This window comes from Gavia stellata, chromosome 2 (genome assembly GCF_030936135.1).
Source record: "Gavia stellata isolate bGavSte3 chromosome 2, bGavSte3.hap2, whole genome shotgun sequence".
NCBI classification, from domain to species: domain Eukaryota; kingdom Metazoa; phylum Chordata; class Aves; order Gaviiformes; family Gaviidae; genus Gavia; species Gavia stellata.
The window spans coordinates 33,963,066-33,990,301 of NC_082595.1; the positions used below are offsets into that span (position 1 = coordinate 33,963,066).

Genomic DNA, 27,236 nt, shown 5'->3' on the forward strand with positions numbered 1-27,236 from the left:
TGCAAGAAGATGGATCAAAGAATATTTTTCTTTCTACCACAACACTGCTTGAAAACCACCCTATGAAATTTAGTTGTTAACCTTAGCTGGAAGGTTGAACCCTTTGGAGGTAGCACATTCATGATCTATTTGATGTTTGTTCACAGATAGAATAATTAAATGGCAGCTGACAAGACAGATAACTACTTTACAGCAGCAGTCCCTTGGAAAAAAGATAAGCAAGATAGCCTTTCATTTGTCAAAAAGAAACAAAAGATTTACAGCCAGCGATGTTTTTAGTGACTCATGAGAGAACAGTATTAAATATAGCATTACCTTCATAAGCGTGATAGTTGTAGTAGGCAAAGTGATTCCTTCTCCCTGGGGTTAGAAACACATGCAGAGGACCCAGGTGAAGGCAGCACCAGCAGGACAGATACCATGCAGAACATGCGGAAGAGGGCAGGAAAAGAAAAGACAGGAAAGGGTGAAACTGTAGTCAGACAAACCTTATTCAATTTATAAGGATGAAGTGCATTAAACTCTTTCAACTCTAGAAACTGCACAGAATATAAAGACATCAGTACTAGAAAGCCACTGAATGAAACAATCGTTATTGTTTAGAAAACGACAACAAGCTGTTAGAAGAAAAACACAAACAATAGGTCAGTCCCACAGGCAATGTGCAAAGGCTTAGTACACAGTGTTGCCACCTGTGGCATTTCAGATTGTTTTTCCTCTCGCAGTTAATGGATGTCTCACTCCACTGCCCAAGCACAACGTTTTAATACTAAAGCAACTAGGCTCCACGAAGAGTAAGAGCTTAGAGCACAAGAAGAGAAATCAAAAGTACTATTAAAAGAACCCAAAATATTAATATGCAAATTAAACCTCAGCATATAGAACACAATATAAAATACACTTAATATATTCTGTGTACTGCCAATTTCATCTGGCTTTTTTTTAAAAACAAACAAACAAAACAACCCACACTATTTGACTATGAATTTAACCTTTTGTTTGCAGTTCTAGTTAAAGTTTTCAGCACCAATTTCCAACCTTGCTTCCCAAAAGGTAAACAACCAGACTTCAAACAAGTGATTTACAATTTGGATACCTGAGTGTACCCAAGTTGCACTTAATAGGAAAAAAATCTGCAAATAACTAAATCACTAAAAATGAAGTCCATATCCAAATCTTTAAACATGACAACAATAGAAATTAAGAGTAGAAGTTGTATGTGTTTTATCAGTTGTTGTGCTATAAACAATCAAGTTTCCCTGGCTGTTCCTAGGTCATAAAATTAACTGTAAATTACAGCGTGGCCCAGAGAGTTGTTAATGATGCCAAAATAAAACCCAGCCTTGCTAGAAATTTGAAGGTTCTATATAGGCTGAAAAATGTTTAGCAAATAAGTTTGATTTAAAAATTCATATTCTTGTCCTTCTAAAAATGTATTTTTCATGTATGGCACAGTCAAATCTATCTTACTAGGTATGCTACAGTATACTTCTAAATGTAAACCAAACCAGATTTAAGCAGTGCTTTTCTGGTTCCCTCCCTAAATCACAAGACAACACGTTAAACTATTTTACTTATTATCAAGTTTTAAAACCCAAAACCCAAAGGAAGTTGAAGATTGAATGATTTTTTTGTTTTTGAAACACTTAATACTTCATACTTGAAGCCATGCTAATAGAGACAAAGTCTTAGTCAATCATTTCTCCTCTTTGGAGGAGATTTCAATATTAGAGCAATATGCAACTCTACCTCTAGCTAGCTCCAATTCAGAATCTGACATCAGAAGAGCAACTGATGCAGCGTTCACTTACACTGCCAACAGACTTTCTTGTGCTTCCAATGAAAGTCTTATTTTTGGAAAATCTAAATGACTATGTAATAATGTAATTTAGATTATTAGATAACCAGAATTCTTACCTGGGCTTAATTCTACCAGGTATGGTAGCTTCTCAGGAGGAAGGCAAGAGCCATAGCCAGACCCGTCAACTCTTTCCTTCCCTTTTAATGGCTTTCCATCAGTTATTTTCTTGGATTTCTTTGGGACATAATCAGGAGGCCGCCTTTTCAACTGAAAGACTAGTATTCCTAAAACACAGCATTATACATCCTTTGAGTCTATCAGTGAACAACATACATCCAACATCTATTAATTTGTAAGTGTTCCATAGGATTACTTTCAGCTTACTAAGTTCCTGACGCTTCTTTATGTAGTTACTTTTAAGTTAAAACTATTTAAAAGAGTAATAGCATACTTCTCCACAGTGGATAATTTAGCAACTTTAGGATGAAATGTAAAACCCTTATACTGTCTAAAGATGTATTACTATAAACAGTGCTGAATGAAATAGTAAATAACTCTACAAGCACCTAGTATTAAAAGTGCCTGAAAACAAAACGCTTTAAAATATATGTTCCAATTTCTTACTTTACAGGGGGTCCACACCATGGCTTACAACACTCAAGGCACAGAAATCTCTTAAAGCTTTTTTGACATACCTTTATCACTAGGCCACTCCCTGAATATCTGCAGTGGACACTCATCATCATCAAGAATAGTTTCTTTAGCACCTTTATCATCAGAGTGCTGAGCACCAGGAGGCAGCATGACCTAGAAAGGAACCATTATCAGTTTTCAGAGCTGGTAGTGGACAATTAGAACAGAGGATTCAGGGGAATATCTTCTAATTTCTTTTTTTTTTTTTTCTTTTTAATAACAAGAGATAAAAAGAATTCAGTAACTTGAATTGCATTTTGCTTTCCAAGACTTTTTCTAACCCTCTCTCTTGCCTCTTGTTACAGTTAAATCACACTTCCCAGAACACCAGATATATTTCAAAAGCAAAGGAAAGCAAGTTACATTTAAGGTAGACAAGACCATCTTCCAGTAAACAATTTTTTTTTTCCTTTTGGAATAATTTTATCTGTGGAAGTGGTAGTTAGAAAAAAAAACCCTGAAGTTTTCTTTATTATCTCACACACTGGAATCAGCTTTTCATTTTGCTACTGCCATTCCGCTAATGCAACATGCAAGTATCTTTAGAAATGGCAACACAAGCTGGCAAAGAGAATGTCGTGGTACTTCCTGCACCCTTGTCTTACCCAACCTTTACCTGGTCTACACAGAAACCTAAGGGCATGACTGGAACATTTCACACAATTGCTTCATGCTGTCTAGCTTTAAGGAAGAACCAATAGTAAGTATACTTTGGGAACAGAACCATAGACTGTTCATACCTTTGACAGCTATATCCTTACAAGGTAGAGGAAGGGGGAAACCTTGATTCTCACTCTAAAGGAGACACAGCCAGTGATTTCATGCACATTTGCATCACCACTCTCCACAGCGATCAAGCATAAAAAACAATGACAGGCAGTATTACAGTGCATAAAGTACTTTCTAAGTTAAAGATACAACTTTCAAAACTGAATTAAAAAAATAAAATGCATTTTACTCCCTCATTTGTGATCCTAACGATGTTATTTAAATGCATAGACAGCTCTATTTTAAACAAACTACTCAAAATTATTCTCATCTATGAACTATGACCCAGGTGACACCTTCTGAAGTAATGCAGCTATTGGCTACTGCACCCTACTATCGTGCAGCCTTCAAGAGGCTTTCCACTCTTATTTGTTACCTCATCTCCAAACCCATTTCAGTGTTAACTAAGTTCTCACAGATCCACCTCAAACATCCTTTCATCTTCCTCCAAGCAGGAAACAAGTACATTTAAGATCAAAAGTATGTAATCGAGTCATTGGCCTTTCCCTAAAACATTTTCTATGCAAAACCTGGCTAAACATAGGACTAATTAAATTATCTTTAAATTAGATTTTCAAATAGACAAGATATTATAAAACGAGGAAAACATTAAAATGCATAAACTGAAGGGAAACAGAAACACATCTACACTCAAATGTTATCTTGCCAAACCACTCTTTTCTATTTCACATCTCAGATTTTAAAATCAATTATACCTATGGGATAATTTTGATTAGCTAATTAAAGTAACACTGCCTTATTCAACAAGCAACATTTTTTAAATTCCAAAGCCCTCGAGACAGAAGGTAACTAGTTACAAGAACTACATGCTACAGCATGCGTACCAGGGGCTGCCCAGTACTGGATTGGGGAGCAAACCAAAGAAAACCCAGATGTAGTGAAGTTGGAGTACAGATGAGATAAATACATAGGTGCTACTACTTGACCCTGATATTACTTCTGCCTTGGAACTTGGATGAGCATCTGTACTTGGCGTTGGGCTTAACAGCAGCAATGGTAAACTAGGTAAGTTAGAGAAAAGGGGTCACAAAAACACTAATCCCTCCCAGCCAGTTACCATTCCTCCCCTCTCTCAGGAAGCGTTAGCTGATAATTCAGACATACCTCACTTAAAAAGTGTGTGACCTAACCCGCAGAAAGGCACAAACCACCACAATCTGAGCTTATGCAGGCCAGGAGGCCTGTAACTGTGATGAAGCCATTTTAGAAAGCATGTCTATGTTTTAGGTGAATGCTGCCTCAGTGTCACCCACAGAGCTTAAATTCCTACATTTTAGAATAATGGAAAAACATGGGAAGAAGTTTATATTACGACTGGAGTTTGGCTCATGGGTAGAGATTTGCTTTCATTTTGAAAAATAGAAGATGCAGTTAAATATCCTTTCATGAATTTGAATCCATACAGACTGCTGAAATCAGGCACAGGCATTTCCCTGATTTCTACAACAGCGTAGGAAATGGAGATGGGTAAAACCAGCTTAAGATCACAAGTCTTGGAAGCAGGTTGTCAGCTGACAACCTACAAACTGAAACAAATTCATAACAGATAATTAAGAAGAATATACTCTGCTTCCTCATAATTGCATTCATGAGCCTGTACAGATTATCATAAAGTCATTCCAATCTATTTTTATTCATTTAGAATGCAGTGAAACAAGCAGAAAATACAAGCTAAGAAATTTAAATGAAGTCCATAGCAACTTAGGACTTAACTTCCAAGGCATTTGTTGGGATAAACAAGTAAGACAAGATAATACTCAAATACTTAATGTGATAAGTAATAGCTACAGATCAAGTTATCAGATCTATCCTTAGCAAGTTTCACACAAAAAAACCCATACTATAATAGGTCTTCAACAAGCTCTTCTGTCATTTTAATGGTTTTTAAATAAAAAAACTCCTATCTACTGTATGTTTTAATGTATCTGCTTATTCAAATTAATTAATCCTCAATTTTCCTTACAAGCTGGGAACACAGGCTCTGCACATATCCCTGAAAAAAACCCCCAAAACAATGGAACTTGCTAAAAAAATACTTAATGCCTCATGCCTCTAATGTCTATTTCTCAAAAAAAAACCCCCCAAAACAAAGAAAAACTAATCACCATGAACTGTTTTTGCTTGACATTACAAAAAGTTATTTATGCCTTATCCTCAAGTGAAAAATAAAAGCACGCTAAAATGAAAGTCTAATCAAGATTCTACTGTTAAGAGTTAACTGGTTTGCTAAATGCCTCAAGTCTTATGCCCTAAGTGAATATGCATAGGTAGCTTGGAAGACTGTCTAATTAATTTGACATCTTGAGAGATGTGCAGTGAACCCCATATTATTCAGGGAAACTCAAACCAAGCAAACTGAAACAAACAAAACGTGTATTGGAACAAGCTTGTATTTACTTGATTACATAGAAAAGCACTTTAGAAGTGGACACAAAGGCACAGCTCGATGCACCGCAAACCAGGGTATGAAAGCAAGCAACTAACAGGAAACTGCCATTTACTATAAAAGCTGCCAATCGTAAGTGTTAAGAAAAATTCTTACAATGTTCATCTTTCAACTGAAACTTCAGAAGTGAGTGAACTTTATTACAGGTATTTATGCAGCCTTATAAAGGTCTTGTCATATAACTTAAAATCCACCTTAATAGTTAAGTAAATGTCAACTGCTTAAGTCTTCTTTGAAGACACTTCATCTGCCACCCAAAGAGAACAAAACATTTAAAAATCTCAACCAATAAGAAATTGAAGTCCTATGTTCCACCGTACACTGTTTTAAACCCAACAAAAAGTAAAGAATAGGAACATGTGCAAGATATGGAACATGTGCAGAACAGGAACACGTGCACTGTAAAGTGTCAGAAGAACAGGGGCAAAAGCCCACCAGGGGTAAAGAACAGCTATGAGACTTCAGTGCAAAGGAGTACCAATGGCTATGACACCTATTTAGCACTGTATTTGTGAGTTTCCAAAAAAGAAAACAGTGATGAAAAACACATCAAGCTAAACCTAGAACATTTTAATGTTTCAAGCAAGGAAAGCAACTTCATAAAATATTTGGCGAAAAGAGATTTTAAAGTTAAGTTAAAAATACTCAACTTTATTAAAAAAGGAAGGATTATCATATTTAAAAGCCAAGCACTGTATCAGCAGAGACACTGAGAAAGGCCAAGTAGATTTCAGCCAACTACACTGACTTAGGGTAAGCAAGGTCAGTATAGAAACTCACTAGATCAAGAAGATGCGTTGCTCAGAAAAGACAAAATATTTTCCAGAAGTGCTTTCCAGAAAGCTAATGTAAATCAATTTGCTTCACAGCAAAAACTTTGTTAATCTTTCCCAAGATCAAAGCAACATTCCTCAGACTATTTTCTACATTAAACATCCCTACACAAGATCAGACACCAAGGGGAGGTGAGAGAAAACACCACCACAACAGTGACTTGCAAGTTTCCCTGTTAAGTGTGCAATCTGTTCAATAAATTCCCTAAAATATAAATATTTCATAATACGTCACAATACCTTCTAACTCTGAGCTAAATAGACTGATGCAAAACTGTCTTCCAAATTCAGTCACAATGTCTCTGCTGTAGTCCACAATTCTCTCAAACCAGCAGAAAAATGAGTGTCAAGTCAGCAGCCTATTTAATAAGATCAATGACTGAGAATCATGAATTTCATTTATAGAACCTACAATATGATGATAATTATCATAATTAAAACTACACATAGAAAATACTTTGCAGCCAAAACTGAAAATCAATTTTTAATATGCTGTCATAAAAAAATCCCTATTACTTACAAAATTATTGTCCTCTATAATAAAAACCTATGTAAAATTTTACTGAAGTTAATTTTACTTAGCTTTCACAGTTGGGACCCCAATTACAGGTTAATGAAGGCAAGGATAAGATGCCAGCAACGTCATTAAAAATATGTCTAGAACTAACACAAATCCATTGAAACAATGAAAACTAAGATTAGTTCACTGTTACGAAACTACAAAAGCACTACTACCACACGGTCTCCTTATTACTGATTAGAACAACATGTTAATTCCCAGCTAATTATACGACTAGAGCAGCAAAAGTAGACACTAAGGTTACTCAAAGATATCATAAAAAACAAATCAGAAAGCAGCTTTAAGACCAAAGATATATTGACATCCTTTAGAGCAGCCAGAAAGTGTGGGGAATAGCAAATAATATAAGCTTCCTTACTGTTTTCCAGTGGCACTTTAAGCGCTGGAGAAGGGGCAGGGGAAGAGAGCACAGTATGATGAAACACGAACATTTTTCCCCTTCTTTCATCATTTTAAGGAGCAATAAATCCAAGTTTATTAGACAAGTAATAGCCAGAAATTTAATGAAAGATTTGACTCAAAGATCAAATGTTTTCAAGTCTCACTATTCTCCTTCAGAAGATGACAGGGACAGAAGTTTGTAACCTTTAATCAGTACTGCTCATGGGACCTCTTGATAAAGCCATAGCTCTAAGAAACAGCAATTCTATACAATTCATTTAGAACTCCTAAAATAACTAGATTCTGACAATAAGCATAAGTTTCACTTAAATGTTTAATCTTTTCTGATGTCTAATGAGGGTAAGCTAGCACTGGAAGGCATAAGACAACAGCATATAACATACACCTTCTGTAACAGAGTTTGGACTCAGTACTTTTGCCTCTGAGCAGATGCTTTTCGTTCAGGGGAATAGTTCTGTGCACAAACAGCACAAATGTCGGTATCCGCGGGATTAACTATTAGTTTATGCATCTAACCATAAGCACACTTAGTGGTATAAAACCACAGTGCCAAATACAGAAATATTTTACTTTCATTATTAATGTTTATCTATCTAGCAAGTAGTAATTTAGTAAGATTGGAAGATTTAGGTTTTAAAAATAAAAACCTGACAAATCACTTCAGAATTCTTGAGGCTGTTAGATTACAAAAAAAAAAAAAAGGTTAGTCACAGAACTACCACAGTCTTTCCATTTAGTTTTAAAGCTACTGCAAGGAACAAAACCAAATATGAAGCATAAGAAGATTGTGACTTAGTAACTTCACTTACACGAGCAATACAATAATCCTTAGGATTCTCCTTCTCCAGACCATACTTTTCCAGTGCTTCAATAACTGCAAAGTCTGCAGTATCTGTAGTGGACAGCAGGATTGTCTTGTATGGTATATTTGGTTTTAAACTGTCTGCATAAATTCTCAGTGTCCCACCTTGGAAACAAAATTTGATTAACAATGCTACCAGAGAATAAAGAGACAGACGTGCAGCCATTTATTATATTCCTAACAGAGTATGAGAACAAACTCCTTCAGAAATAATTTAGTCAATCAGCTAATACAAGAAAAGTTACATAACAACCCTGAAGCAAATTTGTCTCCGCCATTGGTAAAAACCTCCAGTGATGCTTTCTCCAAGCAAGTCTTTTCCCCAGTGCTTCACCATTCTTAATATTACCTCTAGTTAAAATGAAACAGCAAGAACAACTGGATGAAGAACTGACCTTTCCTGTCTTGACAGCAAGTTTGTGCTGACCTTCAAGAATCTCCTCTCTCTTTAAAAAGTCCATTTAAGATTTCCCTCAGGTGATGTTTTCTACACCTCTAACTCCTCTGTCACTACTGTCCCATGGACAGAATACATAATTTGATGTTTTATTAGTACTAACATTGCTTCATTCGTTCATTTAACGCTGATGTTTATACAATCATTGTTGTACCTCCACCCCCAAGAATGTGAAATACCTGATCATTGATATTCACAAGAACTACTAAAACCCTTTGTGCAGACCTGAACAATCACTCCTTGCCATCCTGTATTTGTGCTACTGATAGCATTTTTACGTTCAGGTCATTCAGCTTGTTCTTAGTAAAATGAATGACATTTATTTCAGAAGACTTCCTCAGTTTGTCAGTTTAGTAAGTCTAATTCTGTTCTTCCTTCTTTCCCAGTTTAGCACTATTAGCAAGATCAATGAGCATATTCTCTCCCATCAATTTGCCAATCACCAAAAGCTTTGACTCACACTCGTCACAAAATACACTCCTGTGGAATCTTATCTCTACAAATCCTTCATTCAGTTACACCATAAATAAATTAGCCAGGAAGTACAAAAAATATTGGAGAAAGCAGAAGTCAAATTTACAGGAGTTGCTGGCCTTAAAAAATACTCTCTCAGTAAACAGTTTACTGTTTACAACTTAGCCAGCAGAAGTGTAAGTACCTGAGTCTGGTCTGCCATCAGAACTCCGAAATTCCTGCATTCTCTTCTCCAGTTTTTGTTGTCGCCGCCGTTTCATAACCACCTCAGGATTGGATATTGTGCGGGTGAAGCTGGTCTCAGGCATATCTTTGTAAACCTCAGCTGCAAGGCGAGAATTCTCACTGCCAAGTTAGTTTAAATAAAAAGAAAAAATTGTCATTAACAGCTTAAAATGCATATATCCTCATCACTTCATAAAGTATTAAAAGCAAGTAGACTCCATACACATAGGAGACCAATTAAGTTATTATAAGATCCTTTCTACATGAACTTCACTTTTGCTAGGATTAACTACGTTCACGTACCCATGCTCACCTGAAATAAACAACAACCAATTTAAGTATTGATGGTTGCTAGTTTGCAAAGCAAAAAAGAGGCCTTCTACCTCTTAGGGGGAAAAAAGACCAAGGGCATTAAAGAAACTTTACATCACACCCCTAACTTCACAGTATTGCAAATCATGTGGAAGCAGAGTTAGCATGTGCTTCCAGCTCATGCTGCTGCTTCTGCTAATGCACTTAAATACAATTCTATTTTAATTCAAAAAAATTAAGATCAAGCTAAGTAATGGCACAGAATACTGGAAAGATCATGCTGACATCTGAGGAACATTGTAAACGTGTCAATTTCCGTACAAGGACAAAGAGGTGGGAAAAAGCTTATTTCATGGTTTAAAAAACAAACCTTGTGGCAAAATGTACATACAAACCACAGAAATTGCCATCACATATTTTGGTCTATGATGATACTGCACCCCTGTCAACTACTTACTTTTGAAATAAACAACAACTTATTTGGTAAAGAGGGGGGATCCTTTAAAGTAAGATGTAGGTTATATAAACTGATCTAAGTTTAACACACTTACATATCATCCCCATGGAGAAGTCTATCATCTTTATCTGACGCTTGTCGCAATGCTTCTTTTTCACGCCTCTTTTTTTCTTTTTTTTCTTTTTTTGAGAGAGTTCGTTTGAAATTTTGAATTACTCCTTCTTTTTCTTGTTTTTCAGGGCCATTACTCTGAGCCTTCTGAAATAAATGAGTTTAAAATAACTTCCATCAATTTCAGTCCAATGAAAAGTATTGGTTTTGACTTTTCGGATAAATTCGATTAAGACATAGTATGGCTAACATGAAATTAATACTCCAGGCAACAATACTCCATTACACAGGGATGGGACTAATACTTTCCAGAATAACATAGAAGGCAAGAATAATTTCATATTCCAAAGCAGGTATGAACTGATTAAGCACCTTGTACTCAAGAAAGCAAAGAAGCAGCAGAATTTTACTTGAATAATGCCTACTATCTACTTGGCCTCAAAGATTAACTGAAGGCTGCAAAACAAACGTCTGCCTACCAGTAAAAATACTTCACAAAACAACACTGCACTTAATCTGTTTTCAAGACAACTGTGCTGGAGCATCAGATAAGAAAACTACAGAAGGAAAAACATTACAGAGGACATTTCCCCTGTGGTGTATTTTTCTGAGTTGTCCTTCCAGTGTTCTCTTCTCCAACTCCTGCTTCTGGCACAGACAAGATACCTGTAATCCTAGGCTCATTTGCCTTCTGTAGAGAAAATTACAGAAGATAAGAGAAAGAAGATGCAGGCTCTTTTGCTTCTATCAGGAAGTGAAGAACACAGAGAAGGAAGATTGAATACTACTTAATTCAATGAATAGGAATAGCAAGTCTGGTAGATGTAGTGCAAGACATCATTAAATTTTTTCTCCCCCACCTCTAACATGGATGCATCATGTAGTCAAAAGTGTAGTGTAAGAATAGCTCATGTACCTATACCCAAAGCACCTTTAAAATTTACAGGCTCTAATTCCAAGAGCAAAAGAAATTCAATGCTCAGCCCAAGATGAAAAACTTGTCTGAAAATAGTCCACACTGAACAGCATGTTTTCCATAGCTATAAGCATCCAAGTTAGATATGATATATATAATTATATGACTTCAGGAACCAAAGTCTGATCTAATTTAATGTATAAATAACTAATATAAAAAAAGCCTTTGTATGGCTGATGATCACATGTCCCTCATTTTGCATTTGTAAGGAAAAAAAAATCCCTTCTCCAAAGGAAACAGTCTCCCATCAGTTTTGTTAAGAAACAGAATGTTACCTAGGGAGGTAACAATTTTTAGTTATTTAACTCCCTCTGGCATGCCCTTTTAAAGGCCCTGCAAGAGGCAGAATTACTTACTAGGTGTTTGGCATCATGTACTATTTGAGGAAATTTTTAATTCATCATATGGTTGGACTTGATGATCTTACAGGTTTTTTCCAACCTTAATGATTCTGTGATACTAGAACAAAGCAAGCTCTAAGTTCTCCGGGCATTACATGCTCCAGTATTAGACAGCTACATGGATCAAAGCATCACAAGCCATCTGAAAGATCACAAAAATGCTGTGTTGCGAAGATGAATTTTAAGTACTTAAAAAGACTTGCTCCAGATATTAAAGGGCAGCAGCAGCAGTTGTTTTCAGGAATTAGAAAAGTAGAAATTGTATTTTGCTATATAAGCAAGTCCCACACATTTCAAAACTGCTGTTACCACTAGCATACTCCTTAAAGACTCACCTTTGGAGGAAGTGTATCGTTTTCATTCTTGAGAACAAACCTTCCTTCTCGATCATCTTTGTTCCAGTTTAATTGTACAACAAGAGGCTTCTCATCTATATCTAATCGTCTTTCTTCTTCAAAAAAATTAAAAGCAGTAACAGTTACTGGGTACCTCAAGAGCAAACATATTTAGAAACAAGTTATGCTCTTAAAAAACCGAAATGTTTGCTGAACAGTACACATCAGTTGATGTTTCCCTGTTAAGTAAGGGAAAGCCTTGGGAGGTAGAAATATATATATTCCCTTTCCAGCAACAAGCCTAAAGTGTATTTGCTCTATCTACATATGCTAAAGGTCCACATAAAGTACTCTAGCATACCTCCTTTTTCAGAACTGAAGTCTGGGTACACAAGGTTATCACTCAGGAGGAGAAGTTGTATCTACAGTTATAATGTTTGAAACTTTAACTTCATGAAACTTCCAAATACTCATTTTCCTTATTTTAAATTTAACCAATGTGATTGTGGCCCAAGAACTACTATTCTGGAAAGCCCACACGAAAATAAACCAGATTATGGAATTAAAAAAAATATCCATTATGCACATAGACACTAAATTAAATTTTGTCTAGTGTTTAGTGTATTATATCTACTTTAAGTATATGAAAAAAATCTGAAAGAGTGGTTAAAAAATTAAACAAGTTCTGCCATTTGATCTCCCTTCTAGACGTAGGAGACAGTATGTATGCACAGCAAGACAATGATGTCTTTGCAGTTACATTTTATTTAAGGAGAAATACCCCTATTGAATGAGGTACCTCTCATGAGCCAAGTTTTAAACATCAGGAACTTGCTCTGCAAAGGAAACCATTTCATTTTGAGTACAGGCACAGTGCTAACAGATTTTATAAAAAAACTAAAGCAGAAAAAACACAAACTATTAATTGCTTAAATCAGAGATGACACATGCTCTTTTTTCTTATCCCATATAACTCACATCAAGTCATCATTCGTAGTCCATGAAAAGTGACACATATCCCATACCCCTCTATTCTCTTATCTCAAATTAAATTATTTTCAGTCTTTCAAAAGCAGAATTTAAGGTAGTTAAACCACTTGTGTAAGCTTCCGAAGTACAAAAAAGCAAAAGGATGACAAAAAGCTAGTTTCTCCTATTCCTGTCTCTACCACTACACACTTCCAACCTGAAGCTTTCTACTGAGGTGGGGAGACACAAATGCTAGCAGCATCAAAAAGCTATTTATATAGTTAAGTTCTTCACAGGTAACGCAAAAGGATCTGTTTAAGAAACACAGTGGCTTCAGTTAATACTATGTTGAACTTCCCCCAGTTTAGCAGTAAAGGAACATGCATTCTAAGGCTACCTATCAAAAGCTCACGACATCAAAGAACTGAGGAGGTACTCTTAAGTACTCCAATTTAACACTCCTATTCTCCCATTATAAATTTAGTCTTTACCTACTAGTCCTAAAAATACCAACTGTCTCACAAACGTCAACAAATTAACAGGATGTCAAATACAACATTTAATAGATCACAATCAAAACTTACATAAGCTGCAGGCCTGATATGCGTACTTATATTTTAAAATACCACTCCCGCATGTAACAATTAGTAGCAATGTACTTAGGAACAAAAAACCCAAGTCCTATGTGGTTCAGAAGCTGGGGGCAAACCTAAAGATATTTTGGCTGGGGGTGGACAGGAAGGTGGTATGGATGCAGGAAAGACTTCATTAATAAGTACTAACCTCCGCTGACATGCACCTCATAAAGCGAGTATTTAGGGGATGACAACATTCGCATGTCTGGTCGAAACTTCTCTGCAAGAGTTTCTATCACATCTTGAGTTGTGGCAGTACTAGAGACACGGATACATTTTGTTGCGAAATTTCCAGCTGCTTTGTCTTGAAAGTAGAATCTCATTACTCCATGAAACTCCAGATCCTGTAAAGAAATAAAAATACAAATCTGAGTGCTGGCTAACAGTTACAAGGTTCAGAGTTTTTTTATTCTTTATTAGTTACAAATACGTTATGAAAATATAAGATATTCAAATATCGCACTGGTTTTCAAAATTTTGAGGACAGTAGAATTTACAAACTAGGACACCATAAACTTGAAAAAAGAAGGATATTCTGTAAAAAGAAATCAAGTACTCTATATTACTGGAAATATTTAAAACTTCAATCTTTAAGTATTCAAATTTACAGCTATTGTCAGGTTTACCTGAAGGACAATTAACAAACTTTTTTTTTAAACCCAGAAACATGTCTTGAGACTGGTCTCAATATATTTTGTTACCTAGAGTAGGCCCCTGTATCCCACGTCTGCAAGACTTCAGGCTAAATATCACAGAATCACATAATCATTAGGGTTGGAAAAGACCTGCAAGATCATCAAGTCCCACTGTCACCTAACACCACCATGCCCACTAAACCATGTCCCACAATGCCTCGTCCACACGTTTCTTGAACACCTCCAGGGATTGTGACTCCACCACTTCCCTGGGCAGTTTATTCCAGTGTCTCACCACTCTCTCAGTAAAGACATTTTTCCTAATATCCAGTCTAAACCTCCCCTGGCGCAACTTGAGGGCATTTCCTCTAGTCCTGTCACTAGTCACTTGGGAGAAGAGACCAACACCCACCTCTCTGCAACCCCCTTTCAGGTAATTGTAGAGAGCAATGAGGTCTCCCCTCAGCCTCCTCTTCTCCAGGCTAAACAACCCCAGCTCTCTCAACCACCCCTCATAAGACTTGTGCTCCAGACCCCTCACCAGCTTCGTCGCCCTTCTCTGGACACGCTCCAGCACCTCAATGTCCTTCTTGTAGTGAGGGGCCCAAAACTGAACACAGGATTCGAGGTGCGGCCTCAGCAGTGCCAACTACAGGGGCACCATCACCTCCCTGCTCCTGCTGGCCACACTGTTTCTGATACAGGCCAGGATGCTGTTGGCCTTCTTGGCCACCTGGGCACACTGCTGGCTCATATTCAGCCGGCTGTCAATCAACACCTCCAGGTCCTTTTCCATGAGGCAGCTTTCCAGCCACTCGTCCCCAAGCCTGTAGTGTTGCATGGGGTTGTTGTGACCAAAGTGCAGGACCCGGCACTTGGCCTTATTGAACCTCATCCAATTGGCCTGGGCCCATCCATCCAGCCTGTCCAGATCCCTCTGCAGAGCCTTCCGACCCTCAAGCAGGTCAACACTCCCTCCCAACTTGGTGTCATCTGCAAACTTGCTGAGGGAGCACTCGATCCCCTCATCCAGATCATCGATAAAGATATTAAACAACACCGGTCCCAAAACTGAGCCCTGGGGGACTCCGCTTGTGACCGGCCACCAACTGGATTTGACTCCATTCACCACAACTCTCTGGGCTCGGCCATCCAGCCAGTTTTTTACCCAGCGAAGGGTACACCTATCTAAGCCACAAGTCGCCAGCTTCTCCAGGAGAATACTGTGGGACACAGTGACAAAGGCTTTACTAAAGTCCAGGTAGACGATGTCAACAGCCTTTCCCTCATCCACTAGGTGGGTCACCTGGTCATAGAAGGAGATCAGGTTGGTCAAGCAGGACCTGCCTTTCATGAACCTGTGCTGGCTGGGCCTGATGCCTTGGGTGTCCTGCACATGCCCTGTGAGCGCCCTCGAGATGAACCTCTCCACAATCTTCCCCAGCACCGAGGTCAGGCTGACAGGCCTGTAGTTCCGCGGATCCTCCTTCCGGCCCTTCGTGTAGATGGGCATCATGTTGGCAAGCCTCCAGTCATCCGGGACCTCCCCCGTTAACCAGGACTGTTGATAAATGATGGACAGCGGCTTGGCAAGCTCCTCCGCCAGCTCCCTCAGCACCCTTGGGTGGATGCCATCAGGCCCCATAGACTTGTGAGAGTCCAGGTGGCATAGCAGGTGGTTAACTGCTTCCTCCTGGATCATGGGGAGTTTATTTTGCTCTCCCTCCTTGTCTTCCAGCTCAGGGAGATGAATACCCTGAGGATACCTGGTGTGGCTGTTAAAGACTGAGGCAAAGAAGGCATTAAGTACCTCAGCCTTTTCCTCATCCTGCATGACGACGTTCCCCCCTGCATCCAGTAAAGGACGGAGATTCTCCTTGGCTTTCTTTTTGTTGTTAATGTATTTATAGAAGCATTTTTTGTTATCCCTTACGACCGTGGCCAGATTGAGCTCTAGCTGGGCTAGCAGTGTGTCTCAAAGAGAACAGCTTTCTGTCACAACAGTCCCAAGGATCATCTTTTTCTCTCCTCTTTCCCCCACTTCACGTGCTCCTCTCTCTTATGTTAGCATCTGTTTGTCCCAGAAACAGCCTGTTCAGGAAGCTAAATAATTTGATTTGTTGATTTTATATTTTCAGAAAGGTTAGTCTTTGGGACAGCTCCCTAAACACTCTGGGAGGGAAGAAAAGCTCCAGTACCAACACAAGGTGAAAGGGAGGGAAAGAAGGGACTGCAACTGTTAATGCAACTGCAATGCAGTTGCAACTGCAACTGTTAATCAGGTGGCCACAGCTGCAGCATCGATCTGTTTGAACTATTGTAAATTCACATCCTCAAATATTTTCCATAGCCATCAGAGTCCTGTCCTCTACTCCAGCCTACCAAACTGCAGGAGGATACCAGCTGCTCATGCAACTCCATTACTGGTCTGACACCAATTCAAAATTCAAATTTTAGTTCGCCAGCAGTCTCCACGTGGCCGACTTGCCCCTTGCATAAATCCCAGCACTCACAGGGCCCTGCACTCAGGGGGAATCAAGAATATTCAAGTGCCCTAGTTGATATTGCCAAGTTTACTCTACAGTTTAATAATCATTGTTCCTGTCTTCACTTTCCAGAGGCTTTGAAATAGATATATCCTCAGGTGCCAAGTGCAGTGGTAGATTTCATGCTAAGCACAGCCCTTTCCAGTACTACATCTGATCACACAGACCACATCACAATGTTTCTTTGAAGAGCAAAGAACCTGAGATATTTATTGAAGCTACTCTATCACTCAGAAGACCTTTGGAAAAAAAAAAAAAAGCCTAATAACCTGCACTAAGACAAACATCTCAGCCACCTAGATATACACAGAAGTAAGCACTGTTCTTCCCAGGGCACTTCCCAGCTTACGCCAATACAGCAGTCAAATGCAAATGATGCACCATGGACCTAGATAATGGACAATTTTGTTTTATTCTCTGTTGTTATCCTAATAATTTATAGAACTAATCTTTCTTAGCCTAAATTAGTGTTCCCACAGAACTCTCTATTGTAATCCCAACCTAGCATTCCTTCCTGCAAGGAGTTACAGGTTCCACATGCCTCACTTCAGCTTAACTGCCACCTCCTCATCCACCCTGGACTGAACTGCAGTTATTCAGAGCTGGGTCTCAACTCTTCTACCATGAATGTTTTTATAACAGCTACTACTCACCTCTGAAAAGCATCCTATCCACTTCATTTCTTGTCTCTAATTATCTATCTCTAATTATTAACTAGTTATCCATATGAGGACTTACCCCTCTCATGCAGAAGGCTACCGAATGACTTCTGGAGATCCTGCCTACCATAGCAAATGGGAACTTCCTTACATGTATTCTTGCTAACTCCTTCAGTTTACTCCAAAAGGTTTAAGGCACAACTTCTTTTTGCAAAGCTCTGTTGACCTTTCCACCATCTGTTATAATTACCACATGTCCATGAACTCTGTACATTACTGTAGTTTCTAATCAGCACAGACAACATTGAGTAAACGTCCTTTTAATACGGGATATAAATGCTCACACTGCATTGATATCCAATGACCTAAAGGTGTCTGTCTAGCTAATGGAGTCATTATGTACCAGTTCATAAAATTACTCCATCGTTCACTTTCTATAGAGTTATTGGATGAACATTGTCTGGTTCTAGCAACTTGCTTTCATGTTGTCCAGTTGTTCTCTAAACTCTTAACAAATGCTGATTTGAGAGAGTTCCTCTGATGAGTTACCCATAAAAGGTTCTTGACAGGGCAACCTTTCGAAGATTTTCAACAATGAAGACAGATGCAAAGCAAAGGTTTTCTCCTATTGCCTTATCTTCTGAGTTTCTTTTATAAAGTGATCATCTCGTGGCCCTATGGCTTGCAGTAGGTTTGCTACTACTAATGTGCTGAAAGACAGTTATTATTAAAGACTTCTCAAAATTTATTCTTCAAATTCTTTTGTTCTATCTTGTGCTTTTATGTTCTACTTGCCAGCTTTTATATCCTTATAATTTTCCTCATTTGGACACTATTTCAGCTTTCTAATAACTATCTTTGCCTGATGTTCAGCCATGCCAACTTCCTTTCACATTTCCCTTGATAGCTGGCATGCTTTTGGTCTATACCTCCAGCATGGCATCTTTAATTCTCAGCAGGTGGTAAGTACTTTGCTACTAGTTGCCTCTTCTAGCTTTAACAAGCTTCCCTAGTGTAGCTATGCTGTATTTCCAACCAAGTTGGAAAACTTTGCAGTTCCTGCAAGAAAAATGAATCTAAGCATGTTATGATCTCTAAAACAGAGAGACTTCTTGCAGGTAACATTGCGAGCCACATCCCACACATGCTTTTGGACTGATTTAAATGGTTGCCTCTTCTGTAAATACTCCTTAACCATGATGCTTCACAAAACAGCCATGACTATTATTATAACCAACTTAAGGTTTTGATCCAGTAGTTTGGTGGTTGCAAAAGATGACAACACATGAGCTTTCTGCAGAAGAGTCATGAAGCATAATCATATCCCATTTATAACATTTATTTCCCTTTACATAAGGTTCTCCCTACCACCATCTCAAGGTACAACTGAAACAAGAATTAAGAGAGATGAGCACACTGCAAATCTCTTTTTTCGTGAGTTAAGTATTGTGTGACATACTACACACAGATAAGGTTCCAGTAGATTTTTTTAAAGGAGAGATTGTTTTACTGAGAACACATTCCACTGTCCATTAGCCATGCTTTTAATCCTATAGATTTTTTTAATTCTCTACAATAACATAGCAGTGCTGGCAGAGATTCAAGAGCAAAGAAGTGCAACATAGATTTATTCAGAGATCTAGAAAATAGTTCAAGAAGCTCTCTAAACTGCCAGGGGTTTATTGTTATTATTTGAAGTTTTATTGCTAAAACTTATTTCTACTTCCAGACTAACAAAGCAGAGAGGTGACAGAACTGCATTGTGAATACTCAAGATATGACATTTTATAAAGCCAGTTTTGTTTTCCTTTTAGAAAAGAAAGTAATGCGGCCCACTGAAGAATTGTCACGAGATTTGCTGCATTGCTTTGACAATCTGGATATGAAAACAACTGAATGCATCGACCACTGGAAGTCCATTTCCCCCCATCCTCTTCTATGGCGGCTTCTCGTGCTGTGTCCCCACAGTCCATGGCCCCCCAACCTCAATTTTCCAGTTTTCCATTAAAAAAAAAAAAAAGATAGACTGCACAACTGCATCACAACGCTCTACAACTTCCCAGTGTAAAGCTCTAGTTAGTTTAATGTTTCTTTTGCAATAAGTTCCAAACTGTTCCTTTGGGCATTGCTAGAGTATTACAGTATTTAAACAAAAGTGCTCAGTGATATTCAAGTCATTGGTTTCATGTTCTAAAAAATTAGGAAAGTAGGAGATGACAAAAAGGAAAAAACAAAAAAACAACAACCCCCCCCAGTCGTCTTCATTATTACGTATCGTGTGTGTGTGTGTGTGTGTATATATATATATATATATATGTATTCCCAGTTAAAGACACATTTGACTTTCTGGCCATGTGCTTAGCAGATAAATAACAAACACACAGAGAGACCGATGCCACCACCCACATCACGCCAACAAGGTAGGCATCCCACTTAAATTTCACTCTAACTCTGCATTAAAGCGTTTATTTTTGAGAGATGCATTTCATCCTCAAACTCGCTCACTTCTGAATTTCTTTGTCAAGTCTGCCAGGTAGGTTCACTGCAGTTTATAACACGGACTTGTGTCAAGAGAAGAGGCTAAAGAATAAAAATCACTTGCCCTAAATCAAATAGATATGCAAATATCTGTTACTACCTAACATACACTTCTAAGTGGAGAAATCTCCCCAAAATGTTTACAAGTCTCTTAAAACCATCTTTCTCTAAAGATAAGAACTGCCATTTATACATTACCAAAAAGTAGTCAAAATGTCCTCTGGATTTCAAAATGACTAATTAAGTTCCTCTCGGGAGTTTATTTGCATCATAAGCAATTTTAGCTTTCCCATTTAATCATATTTTAGATATTTTATGTATCTGCTGTGCAAGTCCATGCCTCCTTAGGAAGGAACGTGAGGATACAGAACAGTCTTCGGCTACACAAGTACAGTCAATTTTCAGAAAATTTTAATTCTGATCTAGACTGCAAAGTATATTTTTTTAAAGCACCTAGTGGAAGTCAGATCTTTTCAAGCCTTTCAAATCATAAAGAATATTTTCTTTAAATACAAAGCCTAATCATGCTTTTTTATCACTATCAGAAGAACTTACTGTAGTTTCCAAAAGTATATCCTACTCAAAAGAAGGTTCTAACTTATATACTAAAAAAATTGCCAGTTAACCATGTTTCTTGGTTTTACAAACAAAAGTTGTATCACCTCTTCATTAGGCACAAAAAAGAAATTATTAAAGTGCTTCAACTACTTAGTTACGACTTCTTGCATGAAGTCAATGACAGGCAGTAACTGCTTCAAAACCAACAGGTCAGATGTTCCAAAAATGTGTCTTTAGAAAAAAGATGATAAAAAACACACTAAAGCATCAGAATGGCATACTTGGAACAACAACTTTCACAATAGCAAAAGACTTCAAAATCCTACAAAATCTTGTGAAAAGCTTTGATGAAATATTCTTAGAAAACATCTGCGTTCTCAGTGTTACCGCCCTCTGACATCCTCCTCGATGACCTCAGACCATCATCAACTGAAAAAGAGCACTACAAAAGCAGGAAGCAAACAAACTTTAATACATAACAGAGTCTCACAGATCACTTAAGTCACATTAAAACTGAAAATGTGACATACAAGTTTTCAAATCAGTCAAAGTTTTCCAAGAAGCTTCAGCAAAGTGATTCCTGTTTCTCAAAATAATTTGTTTGATCTTTAAATCTAGCTCCCAGTTACTTACTACCAAGTAGGTATTTCTGCTTTAAAGTAGTTATCAGTAATAATTAAGATAATCACTCATTCGAAGTTATGTTATACAGAAGTGAAAATAAGTAAGAGAGGCAGAGAAGAGTGTCTCAAACTTCAGTCTCTGATTACAGAGGCTGGTTACATACACACACACAAAGTGTTAACGGTTATGGAAGACCGAGGTGTTTAATACTTCAGATATTTGAAAATCCCCACAGAAAAACAGCTTTTTTTTCTTCCAACCCTCCCATTCTTTTTACACATGGAGAACACAGTCAAGAAGGAATATGAAAAACAAGTAGAAGGAGATAAAAAGAATGCGCTGTAAGCGAGGTATAGAAAAAGTCTGCAGCGTGACACAGTGGGATTTGTAGCGGGGAAACCTGGACTTCCTGAAGAATCAGAAAGGCTTCTGCAAACAAAGCAGTAATATCTAGGAGCAGTAATCCATAGCCATGCCCAAGTATGAGAAAGGAAACTCCTCCTTTAGAGTGTCAGAGGAGGTAATGAGGGAGTATTATCCCAGTATGGAAGATGCAGCAATGAATGAGAAGATCAGGGTCACTATTCCCACAAGCCAAGCAAAGAATACTCATAGGCTTTTAAACTACTATCCCACCAAAATCAAAAGGAATACATACTTCAATATTTAAGCATATCACACACTATCCATTTTGTAAACTATTCAATCTCTTGAGCAGTAGAGAATATACAAGTTTCCCTTCAGATATCCTCATCTGTAACCCCTCCAAAAGCCTATCTTTGATCTCTTTTAGCTGCATTGATAACAGTGTTTGCCCTGCAAGCAGCATTCTGCATGACTGCATCTAGAAAATACCAAAAACCAGCATTAAGAATGTCACATCTTTCTTCCTGCCCCATTCAAATTCTACGGGCAAAAACCTACAGAAGACTAACTCCTAACTAAGCTGCGATTATTATTCAGGTACACGTACTTGTTGCTCAGGAGTTTTGCTAATAGAATATAAATCACAGTAAAACCAATCCACAGTGCAACAATTAGAATTAAAGCAAATACATGTTGCTTTCAAATGAATTCAGGTCACAATAGTGATATAACAGGTCAGCGTAACAACAGTATTATCACTACAGGATATTCTGAAACATTCACGGAACGCCTTTGTACCTGACCCGTTGTCAGGTCTACAGAGTAAAATGGAATTGCTTCCTTTGCCTCTCCGAGGCCATAAGTATGCAATAAATCTGTGCAATTCTAATGAATATATTAATATTAAAAAAAAGAATTCCTACAAGATTTTAAAACCCAAGCATATTAAATCACTACGGGAGTAGGCACTGAAATTACATAAGGGTCACGTTTCTAGCATACATTCCCAGCAGTGAATTCTCAACTTGAGAGAGAATATACAGACTCTGCAGCCAACTATTAAAAATGAATTCCAAATAGTCTTCAAAAAAAATATCCTGTTAACTGTAGTAAACTGTTTTCCATGTAGTGAAGAAAAGCAATGTTCTTGCTAAGCTACAATTTTTCAGATACCTTCAAAACATGCAGCTTCAAGATTAATGACAGAATACCCTAAATGGTTCCAACAGAAGAGAGGAAGAACAATACAGATGAAAATTATTTTTATAGGAGCTGTTTCTTCATCAGCTTTATTTCCTCTTCCAAACCTCTGCCACCTGGATCAACAAAGACTCTCCACTACAGAATGACTCATTCAGACACAACAATTTACACACACTGTAACATTCACAGAAGCAGGACCAACAGCAGAGCTTTCTATCAGAGAGAATTATCAATAATCCACAACACAAGGAGCATAACTAAGTGAAATCCCCTTTTTATTTTCCTGAGGAAAACTACATCTTAGGAACCAGCCCCATTACAATATGAAACAAAGCCTCAAGATCAAAACCCAAGAGGTACTACAAACATTTTTATAATACAAATGTAATGAAATGAAGTCAATGCAAAACCCACTGCAGCGTACGACAAATGCTACACAAACAAAATCTTAAACTAAGGCCAAAATTCAGGTCTATAAATATAACTAACACATACCCTAAAAAAGGATTTACTTTCATACACGCAGCTTGAATGCCCACATGAACCTTGAATTATCACTGATGTAAATAGTCTACTGCATACCTTATATGCATTCTCCCTACTTCCTGTTACCTATCTACCCACATAGCAAGACTGATTAATATAGTAACTCTTGAGATGAAACAAATATTACTGTAATCCTGAATATTTCCCTGGTGAGTTACACCTCACAGTTAAAAAAATTAAACTTCAGAACTGACCCATGTACACGAGGCAGATGAACCAGAGTATTTCCTACCTACTTCAAAACAAGAAAAAGTTGATTTCAGATTTGTATTTTGCCAAAGCCACCAGATTCAGTATGCAGCCATCAACCATGCTTCATGCTGAAAACACTGAAGTTTTCATAACCATCTACAAAACACATTGTTGTACAAGCACCATGAAGTGTCTTCAAGCAAGATTTACAACTCCAGAACTAGCTACCATTAAAAATAAACAAAAATCTGCCAAGAGTGCTCCCCAAAAGCATTACGGGCTTAACCTTCTAATTTTCAAACCTACAGTAAATAACTGGGAAAATCTTAACAGCACTTGCAACACACTGCAACTGTGAGCCACCTGCAGGATGCTTTTTGTTAAGCTGTGGTGGACAGCATCATTTAACCTTTCACAGTTAACCAGAGAAAAATGCAGATTATTCTTACAAAATAAAATCTACAACAGTTAACAGAAAAACAAAAGTATTTTCAACAATGAGCACTACCAACAGTTCTGTAACTATTTAATCATTCATTAAACTAGACTGCTTAAATTCAAAATGCAACAAATAAAGCTATAGGAGATTAAATTAAAACCCCTGATTAAATCAGACCCCCCTTTATAAACCGTATTGATGCTGATGCAGCAGCCATTCAGTGACTCTCCCAGTACCACAACACTGAAGATAATGTAGTCACTGTCAGTAGATACTTGGAAAACATGCTCCAAAAAATTAAAAATAAAAATTAAAAAAAATTTGGAAAATTGTTTGAAGGCAGTGACATGACAGGAAAAAAGGAAAAATAATTGACGCATATTTGATCTATCAAAATACCCTGAAAGTCTCTAACAACAAAACAGATACAGGCAGAGTACAATAATATTTGAAACCAGGTAAAAAGCCAGTCTAAACCAAAACAAAGCCTACTTTGAATTAGTCATGACATATTTAAAATCAAGAGCAAAAGTAACAAATAGTGATGGCCCTCAAGATGACATCACTTACCTTTCTACTATTTACCTACAGCCTGTCACTGTTGCAGAACAAAGAACTGAATGCTTGTAAACAATTTCAGAAAACTTAGCGAAGAAAAATTAGAAGTACAGACAATCCACTACAGCTTCTTTCAGGTATGTCTTTAAAAAAATTTATTTTATCTGAATTCTTAGTATTATTTATTGTGTTACAGACTGTTCCTTTTAAATAGTCTGATTTGGAGGAAGAGGAACACATTATTACATCCACCTCATACCAAAACACAACAGGAAAATTGTAAGGGGGAGAATGAAAGTTCAGGCACTGGAAGTCTGGTTTTTCATTGGCATTGCTACTTGCCAACAACCTGCAGAGCTTCAGCCCCTGTATTTAAGCATCTTCAGGCATCAGTCAGGCCACAAAAAAGACTGCCCTTACTCACTTTAACATTAGAAGTGTAGGCACACAGTCACTTTAAAGCAACAGAAACTCTAGCTGCTACAGAAAGCCCTTCCTCATACTGAGACATTTATTCCCACCTCCTCCCTTATGCCAGGCACCAGCATCCTGCAGCTGTACGGCAACATGAATCAAGCTAACTAACTCAGAAGGTATTTTTTTCCCACTCTCTCAATGTGGAGGAAGCTGTCAGAGCTAGCAGTTGGATGAAACTGCCCTTCTGCTGGCACCTTGTATTAACTTGAAGGCACCATGAAACAGCAACCTCTGCCAAGCTAGACACTTTATTCCAACTTTTGCACTAGCATCAGCGCATACCGGACCCTGCACAGAGACTTTACAGCATTATAAGCCAACAGGTACTTCTTTTTTTTGTTTCAGGCTATGCTGGCTTGGTATGCCTGAAGTCTCTGCACAGGTCAGAGAAGCACCAGACCAAGGACAGGAGCAGAAATGTAGCAGCCAGCAGTACATCTATCCAACCTAATGTGACTGGTCTCACTTTCACACCTGCTCAGCAGCATGGTATCATCATCATCAGCGCATCTGGTTGACTCAACAGCACCCAGGCAACACTTAATTGTATTTCTGTTTTCTCATGCAGTGTTTATACAGTGCTGAAGGAACAGTTAAGTGTATAACAGCATAGCAATAAGCCGTTTCTACATACAGTGACAATCCAACTTTCAAAGTGGAATTTTAAAGCTAGAGGCAAGCAAGTTTTCAAAGGTACACTGTGAATGCTGCATGTAAAAAGTGAAGATCTGAATGGACATTTTTCAAGGGAAAAGTAGTTCTAACTCATCTATACAGTGGCATCATCACCAAAAAAAGTTCTCTTGAGGATGCTGACACTGATAGGGTAGAACTGTGTCCTAGCGGAGACTGACAGTTGTGATGAGTTAAGTGGAGTGGCAAATCTCTCAAATATTTTAAAGACTCATTCCACAAATGGATGACATTTAGAAAAATAAGCAACTTCAGAGTCACAGACTAAAGTTTAGAATACTGTAGTCTTACGGGCAGGTCCATAAAAGGCATACTGCAAGAGTGGTTGGACACTGGAGTTACATGATAACTTCTCTACAGTTTAAAAAAAGATCAAATTGTTTCCTCTATAATAAAACTTCGGTAGAGGAACTTCTTAGGAATAATCTTAAATCCATAAAAAAATGACAGTGCCACTGGTTTTCAAATTAATCAGTTAAACTACTAAAAAGACAATTTTCACTCAAGAAGCAATAGATATCTCTAAGAGAAATGCTGATCTACTACAACAGAAAGCCACATTATTGAAACAAGCATTTCCACCAGCAATCAAACTCACAAAGCCTAGTTTCTTGTGACTGTCCTTCCCAAAGCTGATCACAGTTTTATTACAGGTGGCACAAATCAAGTTACTCCTAACATTTCCCTCCTTTGTGGATTCTCTAGTGTCCAGAAGTACACACATTACACAGTGGAAACTAAATCTGATGTCTTGTCTCTATCTGACCACTTACTGCGGCAACTTCACATTCCTGACATGTGCTGAAGGTTCAATCTAAAAACTACTAGATCAATTAAAAAAACAAATTTGACAAGCTGTTACCCACCAATAGACTGACACCAACTAATACACAGAGCAACTCAGAAACCATCCTCACTTCAACCACCTGACATTCACCCAAGAAAGTATTCATATTTATTTGCTCCCAGTATAACCTGTACGCTGGAAATACAGGAAATAAACTCTCATTGCATGACAAAAAAGTGATCGCAACAATCCTTTAAATAAACAGCTGTCTGGATTAATTTCTTGTAACCAACACTGCATTTTTACTATTTTAGTATCAGGCTTTAGTGTGATGCAACACATATCAAAAGAAACCATAAAAATTGGGTCATTTTTACATAATGCAACCAAGGGTCACATCATATTTCTTGTTCTGCTGATACAGCCTGGAAAGATTGACCCAACTTCTACTCTGCAATGATAAAGTTGCTTGTGTTACATTAATTTCTCAGTCCTGTGGGATGAGCTGGAATCTGCACCATACAGGGTTAAGACACCCAGCTACACTGACTTAACTAGAAAAACACGGGTGCTATCTGATACTCTGCATGCAAGTGCTCTGGCAACCAGGCTAATTAGTCAGGAGTTTAAAGTAGGAATGCTAACAAGTTTAATGGA

General features: G+C 37.8%; 1 protein-coding gene across 7 annotated transcripts in view; it reads right to left on the minus strand.

The window, feature by feature from the left end:
* The window catches only part of AFDN (afadin, adherens junction formation factor), a 133,106-nt gene that overhangs the window by 80,779 nt on the left and 25,091 nt on the right, over positions 1-27,236 (minus strand). For 3 of the 7 annotated variants that reach the window (XM_059835836.1, XM_059835833.1, XM_059835832.1), the window contains exons 2-9: positions 13,907-14,102; positions 12,155-12,267; positions 10,426-10,589; positions 9,522-9,682; positions 8,354-8,511; positions 2,497-2,608; positions 1,918-2,085; positions 316-360 (exon numbers count right to left, since the gene is read on the minus strand). In XM_059835836.1, coding sequence (XP_059691819.1) covers positions 316-360; positions 1,918-2,085; positions 2,497-2,608; positions 8,354-8,511; positions 9,522-9,682; positions 10,426-10,589; positions 12,155-12,267; positions 13,907-14,102 — 1,117 coding nt within the window. Of the gene's footprint in view, positions 1-315; positions 361-1,917; positions 2,086-2,496; positions 2,609-8,353; positions 8,512-9,521; positions 9,683-10,425; positions 10,590-12,154; positions 12,271-13,906; positions 14,103-27,236 lie in introns of those variants that run through there. The other 4 variants (XM_059835837.1, XM_059835838.1, XM_059835835.1 and 1 more) reach the window with 4 other exon arrangements.